Source organism: Lemur catta, chromosome X (genome assembly GCF_020740605.2).
Source record: "Lemur catta isolate mLemCat1 chromosome X, mLemCat1.pri, whole genome shotgun sequence".
Lineage (NCBI taxonomy): Eukaryota > Metazoa > Chordata > Mammalia > Primates > Lemuridae > Lemur > Lemur catta.
Window position 1 is genome coordinate 5,757,483 of NC_059155.1, and position 18,030 is coordinate 5,775,512.

Here is an 18,030-nt window from a genome sequence, read left to right on the forward strand (position 1 = left end):
CGTGCCTGTTGCTTCTGGAGGCTCCAGGCCTCACCGCATCCAGCCCTTACGACAACGCAGGTCCCGTTGCCACGGCAACACTGATGATGCCCCCCCCCCCAGTCTAGCCATTTGCCTCCCACGGAGACTGCTAGATCTTCCTCCCTCATCTACCTGGGCTTCTGGGGAAGCAGGAAGCCCACCAGGCCTCAGCACACAGGCCCCGAGACCCCCGACTGGGCAGCACAGCGAGGCAGAGGTGCCTCCTGCACCCCCTGCCTCAGAGCTTGGGGGCGGCTTCCCAGGCGGCTCATCCCTGTCCCCGCGGGCCACACAGCTTCCGCAGAGTCGAGAAAGTGAGCAGGCTGCCGCTTTGCTCCTGCGGGACCCCGAAGTGGCCGCGGCCCGGGCAGGCGGTGGGGGCGGGCCCGAGAGGGGTCGCGGTCCGCGGCGCGGGGAGGGGGGTGCAGGGGTGCGGGGTGGGGGGCCAGCGAGGGACTCGGGCTGTAGGGGGAGGGGCGCGGGAGCGGGTGGCCGGGTGCAGGGGGGCTCTGAGCAGGGAGCGGGGCTGGGGTCCGGCTCTGGGAGAGAGCAGGGGGCGGTGCAGGGGGGCTCTGGGCAGGGAGCGGGGCTGGGGTCCGGCTCTGGGAGAGAGCAGGGGGCGGTGCAGGGGGGCTCTGGGCAGGGAGCGGGGCTGGGGTCCGGCTCTGGGAGAGAGCAGGGGGCGGTGCAGGGGGGCTCTGGGCAGGGAGCGGGGCTGGGGTCCGGCTCTGGGAGAGAGCAGGGGGCGGTGCAGGGGGGCTCTGGGCAGGGAGCGGGGCTGGGGTCCGGCTCTGGGAGAGAGCAGGGGGCGGTGCAGGGGGGCTCTGGGCAGGGAGCGGGGCTGGGGTCCGGCTCTGGGAGAGAGCAGGGGGCGGTGCAGGGGGGCTCTGGGCAGGGAGCGGGGCTGGGGTCCGGCTCTGGGAGAGAGCAGGGGGCGGTGCAGGGGGGCTCTGGGCAGGGAGCGGGGCTGGGGTCCGGCTCTGGGAGAGAGCAGGGGGCGCCGCGGCTGCTGTGGGCTTTCACGGGACGGTGGGAGGGACTCCGGCTGCTGTGATCTGCTCAGGGGGCGTCCTCCCAGGCCAAAGGGGTTCTTCCCTCCGCAGAGGGGAGGGGTGCAGTGAGGGGCTCTGAGCCGCAGCGCTGGGGGTAAGATTGGGCACACGCACTGGGACACTGGGCAGGGGAGACCCTTCAGGCCCCCGCTGTGGGGGTGGCTGGTGTCAGGCTGGGCGTTGGGGGTAGGGTGGGCTGTGTGGCAGCAACGTCCCTCTCCCTCCTTCGCACTCACAGGCTGCGGCAGAGACTGCGACAGTCAGGGCAGCCACCCCTGTCCCATCAACTCCTCCCCCTGGTCCCTGGCCATGGCGATGGCGACACTGCAGGACTGGTGCCGCTGCCTGGGCGTGAACGCGCAGCGCTCCCTGCTCATCCTGGGCATCCCTGACGACTGCCGGGAGGACGAATTCCAGGAGGCCGTGCAGGCTGCGCTGTGGCCCCTGGGCAGGTACCGAGTGCTCGGCAAGGTCTTCAGAAAGGAGCTGGGGGCCAGGGCAGCCCTGGTCGAGTTTGCAGACTATCTAAACCCAAGTGTGATCCCGCGACAGATACCAGGCAAGGGGGGACCCTGGACTGTGATCTTCCTGCCCCAGGCCCATGATGCTGACTTACAGGACAGACCCGATTTCCCTGCAAGGCCCCAGGGTCAAGCAGTGGCCAGATGGGCAGGTGAGGCAGGAGGTGCAGGAGAGGCAGGAGCTGCAGTTGAGGCAGGAGCTGCAAGTGAAGAAGTTGCAGGTGAAGAAAAAGCTCCAGGAGGGGAAGAAGCCACAGGTGAGACAGGAGCCACAGGTGAGGAAGGAGCAGCTGTGACAGGAGCTGCAAGTGAGACAGGAGGTGCAGTTGAAGAAGAAGCTCCAGGTGAGAAAGAAGCTGCAGGTGAAGAAGCTGCACATGAGGCAGGAGCTGCAGGAGAGGAAGAAGCCACATGTGAGGCAGGAGCCACAGGTGTTACAGGAGCTGCAGATGAAGAAGCTAGATGTGAAGAAGTCATAGGTCAGGCAGAATCTGCAGGTGAGGAAGAAGCCACAGCTGAGGCAGCAGCTGCAGGTGAAGAAGCCCCAGGAGAGGAAGAAGCCACAGATGAGGCAGAAGCAGCAGGCGAGGCGGGATCTGCAGGTGCGACAGCAGCTGCAGGTGAGGCAAGAGCAGCAGGTGAGGCAGCAGCTGAGGCTGAGGCAGGAGCTGCAGATGAGGAAGAAGCCGCAGGTGAGGCAGACACCTGGGCCCAGCAGTGGAGTGAGGCCCTGTGGCCCCTTCTGAAAACTCAGGCCTACCAGGAACTGAGAACCTTTTCCGGGAGTGAGCAGCCAGGCTGCGGGGAAGAGTCCTTTGAGAGCTGGCTGGACCATGCCAAGGACATGCTGGGCCTGTGGTGCCACATGTCAGAAAGGGAGAGGAGGAGGCGGCTGCTGGAGAGCCTGGGGGGCCCTGCCCTGGATCTCATGTGTGGCCTCCTGGCAGAGAATCCTGACACCCCAGTGCAGGACTGCCTGGCTGCGCTCATGCAGGTGTTCGGGAACAAGGACACCCGGATGACCGCGCGGCTGAAGTTCCTGACCTGCTCGCAGCGCCCCGAGGAGAATCTGTTTGCCTACGTGGTGCGCCTGGAAGGCCTGCTGCACGAGGCCATGGAGAAGGGGGCCTTCCACCCGGCCATCGCAGACCAGGTGCGAGCCCGGCAGGTGCTGCTGCAGGCCCGGCCCAACGCGATGCTGCAGGACAAGCTGCGGAGGATGCGGCTGGAGAGGAGGCTGCCTGGCTTCCTGGGGCTGCTGCGGCTCATTCGGGAGACCGAGGCCTGGGAGGCGGTTCTAGCTGTGAGGGAGCAGGAGCTACGCACAAAAGAGGAAGGGACCCCTGGGGACGGTGGAGACCCAGCTGCCGCCCAGGCCGCCCCTGCCGCGGGAGGCGCAGCTGAGGCCTCCCCAGCCCGTGACGGTGCCAGCCAGGCTGTTCCTGTCCGTGCAGATGCTGCCCAGGTTACTGCCGGTAGCCCGGGAGCCGCCCAGGCCTCCCCTGCCCTTGAAGAGGTCGCCGAGGCCTCCCCTGCCGCTCAGGAAGACGACAGTGTCCCTGCCCCTGCGGGCCTGGGTCAGGCAGGACCCACTGAGGCCCCTGGGGCCCCCCCCACAGCCCAGATGTGCAGTGTTTCTGGGGCGAGCCCAGGAGGCCCTGGCTGGGTGCCCGAGAGCCGGGCCCAGGCGGGAGACCAGGAGGCCGAGGAGGCCCCCCTGGATGGGGAGGAGTAGGGAGAGGAGGACAGGGCTGGGGACATGAGCCGCCCCAAGTCCTCCTCAGGCAAACAGGCTCAGAAGGCCCAGGGGCCTCCCACCTCCCCCAGGGGCCCCAGCCACCATCCCCGGCCCATCCCTGGGTCTTCCTGGTGACACAGATGACCATGTTTGCCACCCAATGGGGAGGGGAATGGGGCCCTTGCCGTGACACCACCGCACCTGGCCCCAGCCACAAACCCTGCCAACTCGGGCAGGCGGCCTGGAAGCACCCGTGAGCGGCCTGGGTGAGGGCACCCGAAGACGTCTGCCACCCGCACTGGACCGGGAGACCTTAGAGGGACAGAGGCCATCTCAAGGGTGCCGGCTGCCTGGGCCTCCCCAGAGGGGCCCCCCCGTTCACCGTCCCCGGGACAGGCAGAGCCCTGTTCTGGGAGGCCCACCCTTATCCGTGTAGGCCCCGTAGCGACCCACGTGTCAAGCACACGCGCCCCCCGGCCACCAGCCACCGTTCCTGTGCAAAGCCGCTGTGTGTGCGCCAGCCCCGGGGGCCACGTCCCGGCCTGCCCGGCCAGCCGCCTCTCGGCCCCGGGCACGTGCTGTGGGCTTCGGTGCCAGCCCGGGCTCTGCTCGCTGTCGTGCAGTGTCGTGAGCTCAGCCTCTGCTTTCTCCGAGTAGATTTAGGCCTACCGCAGCTTGTCCTCGCGGAGATGTGTGTGTTCTTACCCGAGCAGCTCCTCCCCGGAGACCCGGAGCACAGTCCCAGGAGGCAGCGGGAAGGACGACCACGAGGGGGGCGGGGACGCGCACCCCGTGACCTCGGGGAGAAGAGCTGCGCCAGGGACGGACGGGGCGGCTGTGCGAGGCTCCCCGGGGACTGTGCTTTGACGTCCACCCCTGCTGTCCCTTGTGACTCAGTTTCCTCGACGTGGTGGGGTGTGTCCTGCTGTGTTTTGCAGTGTCCCATGACTGTCCTGTGCTGGCCATAGGGCAGGGCCTCGCTCCAGTGGGTGGGCCGGGAGGGGGGTCCCTGAAGGGAGTGGACGTTGCCACAGTCCCTCATCCCGGCCAGGGGCAGATGCGGGGGCCGGTCAGAGGAGGCACCTGGCCAGGGAGCCCAGGACGAGGGCCCTGGGACCTGTGGCCTCCAGTGGCCGTCATTAGTTGCTGTCCCTGTTGTCATTCCCTTCTCTCCAGTGGTTGCAGTAAATGTTTCTGCTCAATAAATTTCATTAAGTGTTCCAGCTGAGTCTCGCCTCTGCTGTAGGCAATTGAGAGAAAGGTGTGTTTGGAATGAGACAGGGGTTGGGGTACAACAGTGGCCTGCCCTTCTGACCCTAGAGTGGTAATATGGGTATGGTTAGGGTATGTGCTGTATGGGCCTGTGGGGTGCCCTAACTGCAAAGTTGGTGCCCACTGAGGGTCAGTGGGTTCTGAAGGTTGGCAAAGATACTCATCTGAACATGCTGGATGTTGCCAGCAGACAGGACACAGGTGGATGCAAGCATTGTGTGGTTGGGTCCCAAGCACATGTGCCAAGGCTCAGAAAAGTGGGTAAGACGCTTAAGGGAGGGCAGTAGGGCTGGAGGGCAGGGTTGAAGCACCTGTATAGATATCTTTTAAATAGTTCCCCAATTTATTGTCATGTTTATTCTGTCTGGAGTATAGTGCTAGAGCTTCCACAAGCAGTGTGGTCCCTAGACTCGGGACGGAAAAATAAACAGGGCGTCCCACAGAGAACCCCCCACCTTCCGGGGTCTTGGCAGCCGACGCGGCACGACTGCGCCTGCGCGGGGACGCATCCGACTCGCGCGGACCCAACTTCGCGTTCGCGTGACTCGGCGAGCGTACAGCCGTCACCAGTGCGCCTGCGCTCGCCGCCATTTCCTGCAGCCGCGAACCCGGGTCGCAGTGGCCGCCGGGAAAACGCGCCGTCCGCCACGCGAAATGGCCGCCCCGGGCGAGATCGGCCACGGCGGGGACGTTCCCGGGGCCGTGCCCGCGCCGGCCGCCAGATGGCGCGCCAGGATCACAAATGGGCCGGCCTCCCCTCGGGGCCCCGCCCTGGGCTCCAGCTGCCCTTCCCCCCACAGCGCGGTTGGCTGTAGTGGCCCGACCTGCCCGCGGTGACCTCGTGTGGACCGTCGCCGGCCACGCAGGCTCCAGCGCAGGCGGGAGGAAGCGCGGTGTCCGCACGGAGCCGGAGGGGGCTCCTGCGGCCCGACCTTGTTTTCCAGGGCTCCCGTAGCGACCATCGCCTCTTGGACGGTGGACACTGGTGTGCGGGGATGTCCAGGGACAGGCTGAGGACGTGCGCGGAGGGCGGCTGCACCCTCCACCACGAGGCACCTCCGGTAGACCTGGGCTGGGCTGTGGGGCTCAGGGGTGAGGGCTTAGTTCCCCGGAGTTAGATGAGGGCGCATCACGGGGCGGTGAGGTCCTGCAGAGCAGGGGGGATTTACTCTTTCTAGCTCTGGAGATCATGGAACCCTTCATTGTTTAGAGGTAAAAACTAAGGATATCAGAAAGGAGGGAATTGTTCTGGTTACTGAGTTGCAGAGCCAGGTGTAGGACTGTGCTGATTTGCTTACACTTTGCTGCTCCCAATGCTTGGTGAGCCTAGTGGGTGTGTTGCTTTGGCAGTCAGTTCAAAGGTGAAGGATGGGTGGGTTGAGGTTGGATAATTCTGAAAATATCTCCTAAACTGTCCAATATAATACCCCAACTCCTGCCTTGCAGATGATTGTGTTGCTGTCCCAACTGTAAGGTTTTTGGATAGGCTGGCGCCAGAGAAAGAAAGATGAGCAGAGTTGAAAGGGGTAAGCAATGAGGCTTTATTGGGGTGCTCCCGTGAGAGGTTCTTGGGCTCAGAGACAGAGAGAGAGAGAGACCCGGGAAGTCGCATCGCCCAGAAGTCTGAGTGGATTTATATATGTTTTTAGGGCTGGGGGTAGGGGTTTCTTTGGCAGGAAGATTTATGGTGGGGAGAGCAAGAAATTTTCTGTTGCAGTTTTGGGCGGGTATTGAGAAATAGGAGGGGCCGGTGGTATGTGTAGACTTTAGGAACCGAGACTCTTATCAGGGTAACCATTCAGGTGTGGTTGTCCTTTAACTTAGGTGGGCCTTGCAGGCAATGTCCTTGGCAGGTCTCCTGGGCTGCTTCTTTTTCCATTAGGGAGGGGAGGGGTGCCCGCCACCAGCCTTACACCAACTACTTAATATATTTGGAAATCTAACATTCTCATTCCTGCCTGGATAGGCTCTTGATATCATTTAACTAAAGCTCAACTATTACACTGGGAGTGATATCTTGGTCTGACTGTTCTCTTCATGTCCATGGTGTCTTCCCTACTAAGTCAAGCAGTTTCTTTGCTGGCATTGGTGCCAAGGAGCTGAAGGGGCCCAATATTATTTCCTTTTTCTCAGTCAGTGGTTCTGCCTTTCAGCGTCACCTGATTTTTATTCCTTCTAGCAAAACCCCTTCCTGGCTTAAGGCTGGGCACAGTGTGGGCCACTTTAACTTTTGCCTGCTAAAAGCCTCCCTTTCCCAGAGCAGCAGCAGGGCAGGGAAGAACACCTGCCCCAGCTTTTATTCTCCCCAGGAACTTTCCTTTTCCTTTTCAGCTAGCCCTGCATCTTCCAATCATGCTGCACATTTGAGCAGGCTAATAAGAAAGCCCGAGTGTTCCCTTCTTTGTTGCAGGTAGGAGATTCACTCCACAGAAGTCCCTCCGCCCAAGTGAGAATTCTTATCCTGGCCCCACCTACTACCCACAGTAAAAACCCACGCCACTCTTCCTTCCTTGCTCCCTCAAGCCATTTTGGAATTGCTTGAGATGCCTGTCCTCTCCTCAGAACCCTCAATTATGCAATTAATGAAACTCTTCTTGCCCTCTTGGTGTTTATGTGGTGTCATCAGTCTCAACATCCAAGCCAATTTTTAGGTATCTATCTGCTTCTGTAGGTGTCCCTAATATTGGAGAAACCCAAGTGGAAGCCTATGTAATTGCACCTCCCCCCTGCCACAGCCTGAACAGTAATTTAAAGATAATTTCACAGGTGGCATGACAGAGATTAGAGTCACTCTTAAAGATCTCAAGGATGTAGGTATGGTAGTCCCCATCAAGGCTCCATTTAATGTGGCAGTTCTGTCCTATGTAGAAATTGGATGGATTCTGGAGAATGACTGCACACTACCTGTCAGCAAGTAGTAATCCCAGTTGCAGATGCTGTGTGCCAGACACAGTATCGTTGCTCAAACAGATTAATAAGGCCTTGAGTACATGGTATGTGGTCACTGATTTGATGAATGCATTCCTTTCCATTTCATTCAATTAAGGAAAGAGGATAAGAAGCTGCTATGGTTTGAATATTTGTCCTCTCCTAAACTCAAGTTGAAGTTTAACTGCCAATGTTGCCATATTGTAAAGTAGGGCCTTTAACAGGTGATTGGGTCATAAGGTCTCTGCGCTCAGGAATGGATTAATGGGTTAATAGATTAATGGGTTCTCATGGGAATGGGACTGGTGGCTTCATAGGAAGAGGAAGAGAGACTTGAGCAAGGATGCTCAGCCCCCTTGCCATGTGATGCCCTGGGTCACCCAGAGCTCTGTAGAGAGTCTCCACCAGCAAGAAGGATCTCATCAGATGCAGCCCCTTGACCTTGGACTTCCCAGTCTCTAGAACTGTAAGAGTAAATTCCTTTTCTTTATAACTCACTCAATTTCAGGTATTCTCTTATAAGCAACAAAATAGACTAAGACAGAAGCATTTTGCAATCACATGGACAAACAAAATCTTTATTTACAATTTATCCTAGGACTACGTTAACTCTTTTATGCTCTGTCATCCTTGTCCTGTGTCATAATATAGTCCAAAGAGATATGGATCATCTAGACGGCACATAGAACATCACTTGGATCCACTATACTAGTGCCATCATTCTGATTGGTCAGGGGTAAGAGACAGCCAGCACACTGGAGGCCTTGGTAAGACACATGCACTCTAGAGGGTGGGAGGTAGACCTCATGAGGATTTGGAGCTCTGTTACTTCAGTGAAGTTTTTAGGGGTACAGTAGTCAAAGTGCACCTGGTAGGCCTCTTTGGGTTCTGGGGAGAAAGCATGCTTGAGCGTGGCTTATGGGTGGCTTGGCTCAGTATTTGGGTGTGAGCTTAAAATGGACAGCAGCTGTGTTCCAGCTACACACACCCACGTATGTCCATGAAAGGGAGGATGGAATATCTTCCCAATGAGCAGAAGTTCTAGGGGTACACCTTGTCATCCACTTTGTGAGGAAGGAGAAGTGGCCCATGGTGGGAATATACACAGATTCCTGAGCAGTGGCTAATGGCCTCGCCAAAGGCCTAAAAGTAAAAGGACTGGAAGACTGGAGACAGAAAGATTTGGGGTAAAGGCATAGCATATGGATAGGCATACGGGAGCAAGCATGGATGGAGAATTTTATATCACAGATTAATACCCACCAGAAAGCATCAACAACTGAGGAAGAACTGAATAGTCAAGTAGATCCAATGACCCAGCAAGTTGACATTAGTCACCCTTCATCAGCAGCCAGTCCAGAACTAACACAATGGGCACATGAACAGAGTGGCCACAGTATGAGACACAGAAAACTGCTCATGGGCCAGCAGCATGCAATCCCACTTACCAAAGCCTTTGTTGCTACTACTGGCTCTGAATGTCCAATCTGCCAGCAACAGAGACCAATCTGAGACCCTAATACAGTACCATTTCTTCATGTTGGGTCCCTTCTCTTTTGGAAGGGCCATCAGCTCTTTCTTACAAGAATAGAAACCTATTCTGAGTAAGGGTTTGCTTTCTTTCTGGCAGAGCTTCAGCCAGCATCCCTACCCAGGGGCTTTCAGAGTGTGTGATCTGCAGGCCTGGGATCCCACACAAGAGAGCAGCCTACCAGGGTACACACTTCAGAGTGAAGGAGGTGTGTGAGTGAGCACATGAACATGGGATACTTTGCTATCACACACTGCATCACCCAGAAGCTGCTAGATTGATAAAGTGTAGCATGGCCCCCTGAAGGTGCAGCTGAAGGGCAAGTTTAGAGGCAAAACCCTGCAAGGATGAGTTGCCATCCACCAGGATGCAATATATGCACGGAATCAGAGACCTCTGTGTGGCTCTGTGTCCCCAGTAGGAAGAATACATGGATCTGGGAACCAAGGGGTGGAGGCCAGCCTTTCTCAGTGACCTCCTTAGGGACCAACATTGTGCTTCCCATCTCCTCCACTCTGGGGTCTGCAGAGTAAAGGTTCTGGTCTCGCCAGGAGCTAGAGCCAGGGTCCTGTTGTCCTTATAGCTGTGACTGCTGTCTGGGCATTTGAGGGTTCCTCGTGTCCAGAGATTAGCAATCAGGAAGAGTCACTATCTTGGCAGGGGTACTAGACACTTATCAAGGAATAGGTAGAACTGCTGTTACAATGGGGTGGGGCAGGGAGGAATATGTGGGGGACTCAGATGATCTTCCTGGGTGACTTTTGGTCCTCCCTTGCCTGATGAGTGGCCAAGTACAGTAACTCTGGCCTGAGGAGGGTATGGATATCAGGGACTCAGACCCCTCAGGGATGAAGGGAAGTCACCAAGACTGCAGGGGTGATAGGTAGTTGAGGGTGAGGGAGACCTACAATGGATAGTAGAAGAGGGTGATAATGAGTATCTGTTGCAGTTGCAGGACCAGCTGCATTGATAGGGATCATACTTTGTCCCACAAACTTCTCTCTTCTAAGTTTACCCTCAGAAAGAGTGGCCCACATGAGCCAAGGAGGAACTGATCCCCAAACACATATGGAACAGTTGATCTGTGTGGCACAAAGGATGGCCTGTGGCAGCTAAGGAAGTGCACCATTTAGATGTCGCTTTCAGAGAGGAGCTGTTGGGAGGAGTGCAGTTACCTGCCAGCATCCAGGTGCAATGTCTTCAGGATCCACTGCAGCATCTGAGCTGAGACCATGCTATTCCCAGGTGGCTCCCAGTCAGCAGCTTAGCACAGCAGGGTACTAAGTCATTTCTGCTCAATGTGGGACTCCTCTATGGGCTTCTTTGCATAAGAGCCCCCCGTTGGGTTGGCCAAGACCTTTCCCAAGCTGCACCACAGTCTGAGACTCTTCCTTCCAATCCTTCTTCTTTCTCCTCTCTTTCCACAGCTGTCACACCTGCACCACAGTCTGAAGAGTCTTCCTGTCTCTTGTGTCCTCTCCCCTTCATCTTTCTCAAGAGATCTTTTACATTGTGGCTTCCTGGAGGACCCGGACTAACACATTTCATTTGGTGTTAGAGAGAGCTCCTCCTTATCCTCCCTCATGGGGAGGGTAGGAGAAAAGCCAAAGCACTCTTTGCTTCTACAAATTCCCTTTTAAAATCATCTTTGACATGTTTAATCTTCTCTTAAACAGCCTTGATGGGATGGTGGTTGCTGAACTGCCTTTGCCGTCTTTTAGTAAATTCAGCCTTATAGGGAGGTTGTGCAAGGGATTTGGGGGCTGCTCAAGGAAAAGGATATGACCTCAAGGGAAGTAACACAGCAAGCTCTACTGGGCAGCATGAGGGTTGCATGAGAGGGAAAGTCGTCACAGCATAAGGCTGTTCAGAGGCTTATGGGTGGGCAAGGAGGGGCCACCAACTGGAAGGGGAGGAAGGCAAGGGGATTCACGGTGGAGAGGGGGGTCAAAGAGGGAGCTTACATGTCTAGGTGATGTCACTCAGTAGCACACTGGAGAGTCTCTGGGTCAGAGTACTCCTAAGGGCAGCAGTAGCCTGGGGGCTTATGACCACAAGGCTCTATTTTATCAATGGCCAGCAGATGCAAGGTGAGGTTTCATGAGGTATGCAAAGAAAGCAGGCTGTAAATGGCTAAAAATCTGCTTATTTGGGCTGCTTTAAAAATAATTAGATGTGTAAAAATTTGAGTTTGGCACCAGTGGGTTTTTCAGCTAACAGGTCTCAGCCTGCAGTGAAGAAATAAACAACTTAAGGGCCAAAACACAGAAGCCATCTTTGGCTCATTTATATAACAATGTGTAGTGTTTCCATTTAGACTACATTTTGCAAGGACTTAGCACCTCCTGTCCTCAGATTTGGGCTAAAACCTTGTGAAAATAGACAGCATTCTGTTTAACATCCTGTTGCCTGTTTAATAAATACCAAACAGCTGTGTTGTGTCACGCTTTGTGGTAGGTGCTGGGGATACATGGCCAGCAAAACCACTCATGTTCCTGCCATCATGGAGCTTCTACTTGCTGAAAAAATTGCCCAAAAAACATATGTGATCGCTGTGTTAAGTGCTTAGGAAATGCAAGTAGTACCAGAGTGCTCCAAGGATTTGTCAGAGAGGGACCTGAGTTAGAAAGGGGCATGCGCACCAGATGAGGCATCCGTGATGAAAGGACATGAATGTTGAGACCTGAAGGATGAGTTAGCCAGGCAAAGAGTAGGGGTGGGGGTAGGGGTAGAGTCATGCTCAGGCAAAAGGAACAGAATGTGCAACTGGCCTTGAAGCTGAAAGCTGACCTCTACCTCATCCACCCACTCCCAGTCAGTCACACCCCAGGCTTTGTCATCTGAAACTGTCCCACTTCAAGAAACAGTGATTCCAGTATACCACTTTTTGATCACCAGCTCGCCACTGTAATCATTTTTCAATCTCTTTGCGGCCTCCAGGCATTGACTCCTCTGTTTCTCCCAAGCTCTCTCCTTTTTCACCTCCTCTTTCCCCCTAGTTTCTTTTTGTTTAAACAGTTTTACTCAGATATATTCACATGCACATATATGAAGTGTACGATTTGATAAATGTTGATATGCACATACACCCGGGAAGCCATCACCACAATGAAGATAATTAACATATCCATCACCCCCAAAAGGTTTCTCACACTCCTTTGTCAGCTCTCCCTGCTAGTGTCATGCAACCTTGCTAAACTCCCTTATTAGTTCTAATAGTTATTTTTTGGTAGATTCTATCAGATTTTCTACACAGAAAATATTGCCTGTAAATAAAGACAGTGTTACTTCTTCCTTTCCAATATTGAATGCCTTTTCTTTCTTTCTCCTGTCCTCTCTATTTTCAAAAGGGTTTCTGCTTAGCTCCTTAGCTCCCTACCACACACAGCTTCAGAATTCAGCATATGTCTTGGGGTGCAAACCAGCAGTGTGACAGACAAGGTCATCCACTTCTCCCTTCTTCTTGGAACTGTGTGCAAATGTGAACCTGAAAGAGCCTGTTTTTCAAGATAGATTCCAAGGGGCTAACTGGACCTAAATTTAAAATAGAGAGAAGCAGCCGCTTGCTGATTAGGGGGTCACACAGGTACTCTGAGTTCCTGAAGACCTGCACCTTTTTATCTTTTTGGATTTTCTGCGCTCATTTGAGTCAACCAATCAGAACTTACCTGCTTCAGCCAATCAGGGCTTAGCTATGTTGACCATTCGGAGATCAACTGTATGAACTAATCACAACTCAGCTGTGTCTACCAATGAGAACTAAGCAAGTTTCAATCATTCATTTGTATAAACAGACCTGATCAGGAACCTGGAGGGAATTTTGCTATATAACCTGAGCCTTCCCTTTGTTCTCTGGGACTCACCTTTGCACCTTTGTTAGAGTGGAAAGGCTAGTAGGTACAGCATGGGTGGAAAAGGATTTCTCACTCAGAAATTAAGATATAAAAGTAAAAAAAAGTTTATTTTATCTTTCTTGGAAGAGAGAGAGAAAGAGACAGAGTGAAAGAGAGAGAAAAGAGGGAGAGCAGAGAGATGTCCTGGCATCCCAGAGAAAGAGAAGGGGGTGCCAGCAGGGAGGCAAAGTGGCTTGCTGCTTTTATGGGGGATGAAGAGGAAAAAGATAGTGGTGGCTGTCAGTTGATAACAAAAGTGGCCGCAGGTGGATAACAAAAACTGTAAGGATGTCAAAGTCCAAGAGTTGGCTTCCCGCCTTTCCTTGGAGAAGGGATTATCACAGATGTGGCTCTGTCCTCCAGATATAGTTGAGGCTGTAGCTCATTCTTCTTTTGTTTACTCAGGAACTCTATAAAAGCAGATTCTCAAAAAACAATTTTTGGAAATTGTAGGATTAGGTATTTTCCTGTTATTTTTGCAAGACCACCCCTTTCAATCGTCCCCTTTGTAACGATTTGAGCATTTTGTTCGGGATATTATGACCACATCTCTCCTATGTTAGTGCAATGGCCTCCTTAGTTGGTCTTTTTGCATCAATTCTTGCCTCCCCTTTCCACATTCCCTGTGTAGCAGCCAGAATTTGTTTTTAAAAAAATAGATCAGATTATGTTATTTCCCTGCTGAAAACTTTTCAATTGCTTCCCATTGTTTTCTTTTTAATTTTTTTGTAGAGATGGTGTCTCACTATGTTGCTCAGGCTGGTCTTGAACTCCTGGGCTCAAGCAGTCCTCTCATCTCGGCCTCCCAAAGTGCTAGGATTACAAGAGTGAGACACTGCGCCCAGCCATGCTTCCCATTGTTTTCTTAGCATGAAATGAAAAAGTCATTATTAATAACAATAAATGGTATTTGCAGAGTTGTGGTACTGCTCATCGTTCCAGCATTGTATCACCTGATTTTCACAGTAATGCAAATGATCCTTTCCATTATTTCCCTTGTTTATACAGACAAGCAAACATCCATAAAGTTTCAGTTAGTTGGTCAAGGATATAGTTAGAAGTGGTAAAGCCAAAATTTCAAGCCAGGCCTCTTCAGCTCCAGAGCATGTCTTTGAAATAGAGGGAGTCCTGAATGGAGAAGGGACACATTTTCTATGTTCTCATTTCTGTTCCTCCCTATATTAGTCAGGGCTGTCCAGAGAAACAGAACCAATAGGAAAGATAGACATATCTCCTATCGAGACAGAGCGAGGGAGGGAAGGGACAGAGAGAGAGATTTTTAAGGATTGGCTCACATGATTGTGAGATTGTGTGTTGGGGGCTGGCAAGTCCGAAATCTGCAGGGCAGGCTGTCAGGCTCGAGATCCAGGAAAGAGTTAATATTGCACGGCGAGTCTGGAGGCCGTCTGGAGGCAGAACTCCTTCCTTTTCAGGGCACCTCAGTCTTTTCTCTTAAGGCCTTCAACTGATTGGATGAGACCCACCCACATTATGGAGGACAGCAATCTGCTTCACTCAAAGTCCACTGATTTAAATGTTAATCACATCTAAAAATACCTTCACAGCCACATCTAGATAGATGTTTGACCAAGCAAGTGGGAAGTATAGCCTAGCCAAACTGACACATAAAACTATCATACTTCCTGACTATATTTTCATGCCAAAGAATTCAAACAACAGGGAGGTATATAGAAGAAGTAGTAAAAGTCACACTCCTACCTCTGTCCCCTTCCTCCCCAGAGGTGAACAGCGTGAACTCCTCAGCAAGCATCCTTCCATAACTGTGTCTATTCCTCTAACACCCATACATGTAAATATATACATATATAATTTGGTTTTATTTTACTTAAGTGGGATCATCCTGTAAGTATTGTTCAGTGTCTTGTTTCCTCTCTTGAATGGTAATTCATGGAGACCATTCTGTATTAGTTCATATATATTCATCTTTTGTTACCTGGGCAGACAAAACATTAATCCAATGTTTACAAAATTAAATGACAAAATTGAGTATAAAGCACAAGGTCCCTTTCATCCCTTCCTAAACCTCACTCTCCTCCTCAATGGTTAAGTACTTTCATCTGTTTGGTGTGTGTCTATCTAAACCTTAGACATAATGTTATGTACAGAGGTGAAGATGGCAGGTATACCTGGTGTCTCCTTCATGTGCTCTTTTCTCCTCTATTCTCACCCTGCATAAATTATGTCAAGAATGTCATGCTATGACATTGAAATTATGTCACAGGACATGATCTATATTAATAATATGTCTGTCAAGTGTGCCACTATGAAGCATGTGAAAAACTGAAGCCGATTCCTATGGAGGACTGTCAGTGACTATAGCTGTAAGAACCCACCCTTTCCCTCCAAGTTGGAGCCAGGAACTATCACCTCTGAAGTCAGGGAGGCATATAAAGGTCAAGAATAATTTTTCAACCAGAAATCCAAGACTTTGTTTATTGTGTGAGTTTATTAGACAAGTATCTGCAGGAACCTTCCAGAAGAAGATATCAGGAGAAAGGAGGCTGTGGATCGGACTCTGTAATCTGCTGTGGTCCACTGCTGCCCTAGGGGTAGGGGTGGGCCCAGTGGGTTGGACCAGAGTAAGGGCATGAATTGAGAGTAGGCTGAATAATGGCCCCCAAAGATAGCAGGCCCACATACCTGGAATTTGTAAATATTACCTTATTTGTGAAAAGGGTATTTGCAGATGTAATTAAGTTAAGGATCTTAAGATGGGGAGATTATTCTGCATTATCTGGATGGGCCCTAAATGCAATCACAAATGACCTTGTAAGAAGGACGCATAGGGAGACACACAAACACACACACACACACACACACACACACACACACACACACACACACGGAGGTGATATGAAGGAATAGAAAAAGATTTGAAAATGCTGGCCTTAAAGGCTGGAATGATGTAGCCACAAGCCAAGGAATTCAGGCAGCCAGCAGAAGCTGGAAGAGATATAGGAATGAATTCTCCCCTACAGCCTCCAGAGGGAGTAGGGCCCTGCTGACATCTTGATTCAGCCCACTGATACGGATTTTGGACTTCTGCCCTCCAGAACTGTGATAGAACAAAATTCTGTTGTTTTAAGCCACCAAGTTTGTGGTAATTTGTTAGAGTAGCCATAGGAAACTCATACAGGACCAACTCTAACTCTTCACATGCCAGACACATATACATAGTTCTCTATCACCCTCCTCCCAGAGCCTGTGGATGGAGGATCTTGACCTTGGGGATCTTCCTGTGACTGGGGAATGGAAAGAGAACATGAGAGGGAAGCTGACGGCTTGGATCAATGTTTACTGTGAGTGAGCACGTTGTGAGCAAAGCAGAAGGAAGGCAACAGTGAATAGAGTTTACTGGGCCCTCTACCTTTTAGGGAGCACTCGAAGGAGAAGCTTAGTCAGAGGTCAATGATCCCAGGAACAGTATCATGAACTCTTAATTAATGGTATTCTAGCTGAATCTTGGAGTTAGACTGCATCTGCCATCATGATGGTACACAAGAAATCCAGGGGAGGTGGCATGGCTATGCATGGCAGGATGCTGGATAAACGCAGGTGGAGATTGGCTGGAGAGCAAGATGGCCTAGATTGCCCTGGAGGCTACCTGTGGCAATGTGTATGGATCAGGGGAAGGGGGAAGGCATGCAGAGATATTCACTGCTATTTGTACTTTGTTTAATGCCCTGTTTATCAATCTTTTGAATTTGAAAGCAGCCAATTAATAATAATAATAATAAAAGACAAATGGCCAAGATTTCTCTAAATGCATATTTTATGCATTTAACAAAGTAACTTTCCCCTAACCTTTAAACGCTGGCCACAACACTAGCCAAACACCTCCAAACATTTAATGAAAATTATGTGCCTAGCATATGAGACTCTCTTTAGTGTTTCACACGCCTTTAAAAGCAGGCCAAGGTGGCCTCTCTGAGGTGCAACGGTGACTTCACAGGTGGCAGCAGAGGGGAGGTTTTACCTGTCAGGCTCATAGTCGCCTGGTGCTGGACTCCAGGGCATGTTGCCCAGCTAGGACCTCTGACCAGCAGAGGGAGGCCCTCAAGACAGTCGGGTCTCTGGATTCCGGGAGGGAGGAGGGTTCCAAGCTGTCTGGGATGCTGCACCCATCCCTCACACCCAAACCTGGGCAGCTTGGAGAGTGCTCTCCCCACAGGATGTCGGGAAGTAGAAGGGGGTTCTCCCCATTCCTGCCGGCAGCACGCGTGTGCGGTACACATACCTTCCAACCGTGGACAGCTCACGGCTGTCCGGATGTCCCAACCAGAGTTAAAGTGGATTCCGTACAGTGATAATGCTCTGCAACAACCTTTTACTCCCTAGAAAGCGCAGAAGAAGGAAGACAAGGTCCAACAGAGCAGCGTGGCCTGGTGGTGTGTGGAGGAGCGGCGAAGGCCCAGAAAGGGAGCTCTGGGCATCTGAAGGGGAAGAAGTTGACTTCCTTTTTCCTCTGTATTCTCTTTGGGGAAAATCCTGTTAGCGCTCTTTTCCTCCTGGTTTCCACTTCTTGTCCTTTTGCATTTTCTGGGAGAGTGCCTCGTCATTAACATTCAGACCTCTGATTTAGGCAACTGTCATCAGCCCTCCTATTCAATCTTTTCTTATTTTGGACAACAGATTAAATATTTCAAAAATTCCCATTACTTGTTTTTCAGTTCGGTCACTAGTATTCTCTAGTTTTACATAACTAGACCTGATCTGAATCTGTTGTGAGTGTTCTCTGACCTGAACATGGGCCCTGCCATCAAGCTGGAGGAGACTCCCTGATTTGACATTGGACCCCATGCAAGGACAGGGCACTGGCAGCTCAATGGGACTGGTGCATTTAAGATTTTAGCTCTTTGACTATTATATCCAGAACCTAGAAGCTATCTGGTTGACTCCCTACTAGCTTCAGGAGCCCCAGTACATGTGGCCATAGCAATGTGACACTTAACTTGCAAAACCACCACGAACAAACATATGCTCAAAGTGGAGCCTTTGGGATATCAACTAGACTCCTCACATCTCCACCCACACCCTGGGGAATCCCTGAATC

General features: G+C 52.3%; 1 protein-coding gene and 1 long non-coding RNA gene across 2 annotated transcripts; both read left to right on the forward strand.

Moving 5' to 3' along the window:
- Positions 1 to 1,382: 1,382 nt before the first annotated feature.
- LOC123628821 (paraneoplastic antigen Ma6F-like) lies at positions 1,383 to 3,329 on the forward strand. The gene has a single exon (XM_045538780.1). The coding sequence runs from the start codon at positions 1,383 to 1,385 to the stop codon at positions 3,327 to 3,329; it is 1,947 nt and encodes a 648-aa protein (XP_045394736.1).
- Positions 3,330 to 5,409: 2,080 nt separating this feature from the next.
- LOC123628693 lies at positions 5,410 to 17,547 on the forward strand. The gene is made up of 3 exons (XR_006731727.1): positions 5,410 to 5,665; positions 6,051 to 6,130; positions 17,316 to 17,547. It is a non-coding gene; the product is annotated as an uncharacterized LOC123628693 (long non-coding RNA).
- Positions 17,548 to 18,030: the final 483 nt, after the last annotated feature.